Raw genomic sequence first — 6,372 nt, 5'->3', positions numbered from 1 at the left:
ATGCCAACTGTTGATTTTTTTTCAATGAAGAACTAACCTTGATTGTGCTCGATCCGTTGTCGATGACTACAGGAAAACATATATCAGTAGACATTTTGGAAGCTACTCGAGAGTTGAATACTGGAAATATTAGTTGTCAGAAAATCAAGACCACTAGAAACAGTGAGTATGTAATATTGAGAAGCAGATTTGTTTGTGATCGATTGCCGGAGAAAAAGAGAAAAGCGAGTTTTCTGAATTGTTTATGTCGTTACGAAATGGTTTGAGTAGGAAAATCTCAATGATGATGAGTCATTGGAACCAGGTTTAAAAATTTTAACCGTAGGATTGAATAGATGTTGAATACTGAGTTTAAGATATACTGTTACTGAAGCAGAGCAAATATGTGTTTGATAAGAGCAACATGTTGTGGTTGATTATTAACTTTGATTGGAAGTTTCAAAATATTAGTGAATCTCATCAAGATCAGAATGGAAACGATCAAGGTCATCTTGTAGAACCAGTTGAAGGAATTTAAGATTTTTTTTCCCTTTCCTACAATAGAGAACGATTTAATTTGAAACAAACTTGAACTTGAACAGAAACAGTAAATAAACAGAACTGTTGCCGCGGTTGATTTTGATATTGATATTTGATATTTTTATTTAACTATTTAAATATACAGTAAAAGTCACTGGAGGTTCAGGTAAAGTCCCTCACGAGACTAAACCTTGAGAAAAAGAAAGATTTTCATTAACCAAGCTGTTGATCATGTCGGTGAGGTGTCTTGTTATGGCCTTTTAGCTCACTCTCTGAAAGTAAACAATTATTGAATTATTCGTGTAAAATATCCTACATTTTTCCTGGCCCTCTCTCACCCTCCTCATTTGGCATCTGAAATGCTGTTTCACCTCATACATCATTTTTTGCCGTTGAACAATACAATTGAGCTCTATAGCCGTAACTTAGCTTTATAGCCGTAACTCCTTCCTTCTTTCCTGATATTTTGTATTCGCTGAAGTAAATTAACAAATTCGCTGATTCCCAAATCAACAGTAAGATATTCAGTGAGAGGAAAAAACGATAAGTTGACTGCATTTTCATAGAATTTCTGAGAATGATTGCTTGGAACCTCAACGACTTTGTTTTCGTGTTTCCCGGGTTCCTGCATGACCGTGAACGGATAGGTTTTTGGAATTCATTAGTTGTGACAGTTTCAAAGAAGTTGGCTGGTACCCAAACCGCAGCTCTATACCCTTGGTCTAAGTGTTCTTTTTTTGGGAAGATTTCTGATTCCAATTGTTCGTTACTCGGTTCCTCATCCACATAGTAGTTACCTAGCTTGGTCATCGTCGTGAACAACGTTAGCTCGGAGAATAACATTGAATGAAGGAGGTGTAAAAAAAGAGAAAATGAAACAGTGAATCACACTACTCCGAAATCGTTCAAATTTATGGCAGTGATTGTCCTTTGTTGGAGTACTTATAGAATGTTTTCAAGGAAATGTGGGACAGTCTCAAGGAAGATATAATGTTTTGTATATGGATGTTGATGAGGTGTTTACAAAGATTGTGAACCATATTACAGACTCACGTAATTGATGGGCGAACTGCGCTATCATTGGGCAGTTTGCGGGACATTTGGGCAGCGCTGCGGAGTGGCAGCGGCAACCCGCCCATTTGAGGCGCAGTTCGCCCGATCCCCGCGGATTACCTGCCCAGTAGCTGCCCATCACCTGCCCATGCGCAGATTGCCCAAAACCGGCGCGGTCGCCCAAACCACTGGGCAACTGGCGCACTAGCTGCCCATCTGCTGCGCAAAATTATGTGAGGATAAATTTCATTGCGCAGTAAACAGGTTCTGGCACAAGCATCCGAATTAGTAGAGAAACTAGAACAGTATTTTTTGTGTGCAAACTTTATCCAGGTGTTAATGAAGTACAGTTCTAAAAACTTAATTTTTGTTCATTCCTATTATTAAAAATTTTGACTTCCAACTTTTGTGTAGGGAATTTTATTTCCGGTTTCGGAAGGTCTAGTTCTAGAACTGTTGGATTCCAGATTAGTGACTTCCAAATTTTTGTACCTGTGAGAAAAAATCTACTTCTCACAATTAGAACTTGTTAGAACTTCTGACTTCCTAATTTTTCACTTCTAAATGACACTGATCCCTGGTGAAGGTACTCAGATGGTTGGATAAATCTTCAATGCAAAAGTAATTATTTTCAGTTCACAAACTCGTGCCGGGATGTCAAAGGCGCATATAATTCATTCGGAATTTTGCAAAATGGTTGAAAAAAATCAAATTTCGTATGCTTGAGCTTCTTTTCAGATCTGCAAACCACGTTTTCCGCTTCGAGACCATTTCGAGCAAAATCTTTTAATTTGAACGACCAAGCGATCAATAATAGGTTTTAAATTTTTGTTCTGTTTCAAGAACTTGACGAAACAGGACTACTGTAATCACAATACTATGTACGATGTAGAATTAAAAATTATTAACATAACAGTTTTCATATTTATAACCACATTTCAACCAGAAAAATTATCATCAGGTCCCGGTTTCCCACATGCATATAATCTCTGTGGTGGGTCATGAGTCATGTGACACCAGTAGTCATCAATGAGTTGCGGGAATGTTATCCATTTATCCGGTCTACTATAGAACACTGGTGTCATAACAATCAATTGGAGACAGTTTTGAGGTCTGAAACTCAACAATAGATTATACTGCAATTGACAGTGAGGACTCACCCTCTTCGATCACCCAATGCGTTATCAGGTTGTCCCGGTCCAAAAAACATTCCACCGTTGCCCGTAGTGTGTCCATCGTTCCATTGGAATGTGTTGGTACCTGGAACCTTAGAAGCTCCGAGCCAGACACCTGCAATGGTGACACCAATGGGAATCAACTGACGGATAGTATCATTAGCAATTAGTTGTCTCTCAAGGTCGTTTTGGATTCCTGATAGGACACCTCTTTGAGTTTCACATTGGGCTTGGGATTGGTGGTAGTCTAGTTTTCCGATACCTATCTGAAATTTTAAGATTAATGAGATCAAGGCTGTGCGAAAATTTGTTTCGGGTTTCTCGGTGTTCTTCGAGAAACTTTACGGTGAATTTTTTGAGAACCACCAAATAACACCGATAAATTTTTGGATGGTTTTCGGAAAAAGAGTAAGAAAAGTTTTGGAAATTATTGTTGAAATTTTTAAAACTGCACTAACAAAAATAGTGATTTTTTGATATTTTATGTAATATTTTCTAATTTTGAGCTGAAAAACAGATTTCTGGGGGTCTGTCCATGAAATATTTACATTTTTCATACAATTTCAAGATTTTTGCTTCCGAAGCACGAATTTTTCAGACAGTTTTCTTGAAATGACTTTTTTTTTGGGTTTTTTCGACCAAAAATGTTCGAAAAAGAAGTTTTCGAAAATAATTTTCCGGTCCCAATAGGATTCAACGTTTAATTGGTCATAAATTTGAACACGATACATAAAAATTCGGAGAAACTGTAAAGTTCAAGTGTTCCTGACTTGTGATAGCCATTTTGAATCCGACAACAAAACGTGGCGCAATTATTTTTTTCACAAAATAAGTAATTTGAAACATATCTACTGAAACCGTGACTCACTTTCAAACACCACAATCCCTGTGGTCTATAAGAAGTTAACCATCCATCTTCACATGTTGCACGAGGTCTCGGTGCTGAAATCTAACGTGAGATTGTTTCAGTTCCTACATAGGGGTGCAAGGCGTAAGGTCCGCAACGAAACTATTTGAATTTTTATCGAGTCGCGTTGCGTGCGCGCCGCGGTTTATAAGACGGATAAACGTAAAATTTGAACTTGGCACTCAGCCAAGTCTTTCTTGGCACCGTGCCAATGGAGCGCGTTTCCTTACGCCTCCCACAGTTGTGTTCCTACACTGCCCTTACCTTGTGCAAATATTTTAGGGGTTAGTAATAAACAAAGAATACACTGAAGAATCATAAATAGGTATGTACATGAAAAGAGAAATAACAACTGATATAGAAGAAAAAAAGAAACGTTTTCACTTCCCAATCTCAGGGTTTATTGGTTTTCAAACTTTTTACGGTTCCGTGACGGCATGATTTTTCCAGGTGACCGACAAAATTCGATGTCATTTTGTTTTGTACTGGAACTAAAGTAGCTGTTTCAAATGTGCCATGAATAAATTTGAAATGTTTGAAACCGTAATGTAGCTTGTGCTCAAATATCAACGCCTTTACATTCATTAAAATTTCATAGTCAGTTTATCCAATAGTATTTTCAGGTGGTCCACGCTTTCCACATGCATACAATCTCTGTGGTGGATCATGTGTCATGTGACACCAGTAGTCATCTATCAACCGTACGAATGGCACCCATTTATCCGGACGGCTCCAATAGGCAGGTGTCATCACAATCAATTGGAGACAGTTTTGGGGTCTGGAACTCAAAAATATAGTAAAAAGCAAGTGACGGCAAGGGCTCACCCTCTAGGATCCCCCTTTGCGTTATCCGGCTGTCCTGGTCCATAAAACATTCCTCCAGTACCAGTAGTGTGTCCATCGTTCCATTTGAAAGTGTTGGTCCCTGGAACCTTAGAAGCTCCGAGCCACACGCCAGCAATGGTGACACCAGAGGGGAGCAGCTGGCGGACAGTCTCATTGGCAATCAGTTGTCTCTCAAAGTTATTCTGGAGTCCTGATAATACTCCACCATAAGTTTTGCATTGGGCTTGAGACTGGTGGTAGTCGAGCTTACCGATTCCTACCTAAAATGTATTCTATGTGGTTAAAGTAATACGTAAAAATATGAATAACTATTATCATTGCTTTTAGAAACAGATAAATTTTTTGATAAACATTTTTTTAAATCAAACAGACATATGTTTGTCTCATAAGGAAGTTTTTAAAGACGCGGCTTTGAAACTATCTATAAATTTGGTTATAGGTACTGTCGACCACGAGGAGTCCATCTGCGATCCGAGTTATGAGATCTCAAACGTTTTATAGAGTTGAACTTTTTCACACGTAATTCCGAATCGGCAAATAGCTTTTCCCACCGTACGAGCAAAGACGAACCTTCTTTTCATGTAAAAAAGCTTGACCATATAAAACATTTGAGAGCTCATAACTCGGTTCGCAAAGATATTCAGCCGGTTTTGATCGCAGAAATGGACTCCACGTAGTCGAAAGTTCCTTTAACCAAAATTATAGAAAGTTGCGTCTCCAAAGACTTCCCTTGTCAGTGTATTGTTCCCGTTTCCAAGAGTACATATATTTGAAAAAGTAATGACTGAGTAATAAGGAATGAATCCTTGATTTGAAATATTTACTTTTTCACGACATCTTAGTACATATTTCGTATCATGAAAACGCGATTGTTCAACCTGCGCTACGAAAATAAAATTCAGAATTTCCATCAGCTACATTCACTAACCCTCAAACACCATATCCCCTGCGGCCGATACGATGTGTACCATCCTTGCTCACACTTTGGTCTTGCCGGTGGACGTCGTGGTGGCCTTGGAGGCTTCGGACGGTGCTTGTGATGACGATGTTTGTGCTTCCCCCCTCCGTATTCTTCAGAAGACTCACACGAGGAATCGTCGAAGTTTCCCGCTAGAGTTAGACAGAAAAAAGATACAAGGAGGAGAGCGGCTCCCAGTAGTTTGAAATGAAACATGGTTCTGAAATGAGCTACTGAATGAGTTTTGTAAATGAATATCGAAGGAAAAACAGGAAAATGTTCCAACGGAAGAAACAAAGATGAAACCGGAAAGAAACTGTGCAAAATATTTTATAGGTTTCAATTTATATTGGCCGTAATGTTGTATAGAAGCGGGTGGTTTGATGGCCCTGTTCGGAAACAGCGAATGATTTATTGATTTGTTTGCACTTTGAACCTTGAACTACTGGACGGTTTTTGGAAACTGGTAATTGTTTTGAGAAAAATTACCAGTGTACGAAACAACGGAGCACTGGTTTTGTATTCCCCACCGTATTTCTAATGGTGTTTTTTTTTTGCAAGTGAATTTGGAGCTTCATGGAAAAAACCTTTATTTTTTTCAGAGCTCAAACAATTTCATGTTTCGAAGAGTTTACAAATACAGGATTTTCGAAAACTATTCGATACTGGCGATGGTGATTATACCCCAATGTTTTTATGAGAAGAAACTGAAATTAGCATTTGACATGATGTAATGCACTGCAGCGACTTGAATCTTCTGTTTCACTGTTGTTTGAAACTGCACAGTTTGGAAATCGGACTAATTCTGAAAGTATCACTTTTTTGTGTAATTCTATTGACTTGACGAACTGATATCAAAATAGTTATATGAAAATTAGAAGATCAGAACAGTTTCAAAAATATTATATTTAAAG

At 38.3% G+C, this 6,372-nt stretch overlaps 2 protein-coding genes across 2 annotated transcripts; both read right to left on the bottom strand.

Annotated features, from left to right (window-relative positions):
* Positions 1-2,510: 2,510 nt before the first annotated feature.
* GCK72_012594 (uncharacterized protein) lies at positions 2,511-4,128 on the bottom strand (the record flags this gene model as incomplete). Its single annotated transcript, XM_053729235.1, has 4 exons — positions 2,511-2,685; positions 2,733-3,013; positions 3,616-3,689; positions 4,071-4,128. The coding sequence occupies 4 exons, from the start codon at positions 4,126-4,128 to the stop codon at positions 2,511-2,513; spliced, it is 588 nt and encodes a 195-aa protein (XP_053584007.1).
* Positions 4,129-4,257: 129 nt separating this feature from the next.
* On the bottom strand, positions 4,258-5,674 carry GCK72_012593 (uncharacterized protein; the record flags this gene model as incomplete). Its single annotated transcript, XM_053729234.1, has 3 exons — positions 4,258-4,432; positions 4,480-4,760; positions 5,429-5,674. 3 exons carry the CDS (start codon positions 5,672-5,674, stop codon positions 4,258-4,260), a joined length of 702 nt encoding a protein of 233 aa, XP_053584006.1.
* Positions 5,675-6,372: the final 698 nt, after the last annotated feature.

The sequence above is a fragment of the Caenorhabditis remanei genome, chromosome IV (genome assembly GCF_010183535.1).
Source record: "Caenorhabditis remanei strain PX506 chromosome IV, whole genome shotgun sequence".
Lineage (NCBI taxonomy): Eukaryota > Metazoa > Nematoda > Chromadorea > Rhabditida > Rhabditidae > Caenorhabditis > Caenorhabditis remanei.
Note: the sequence above shows the minus strand (reverse complement) of the source record. Positions and strands in the feature narration are given on the sequence as shown.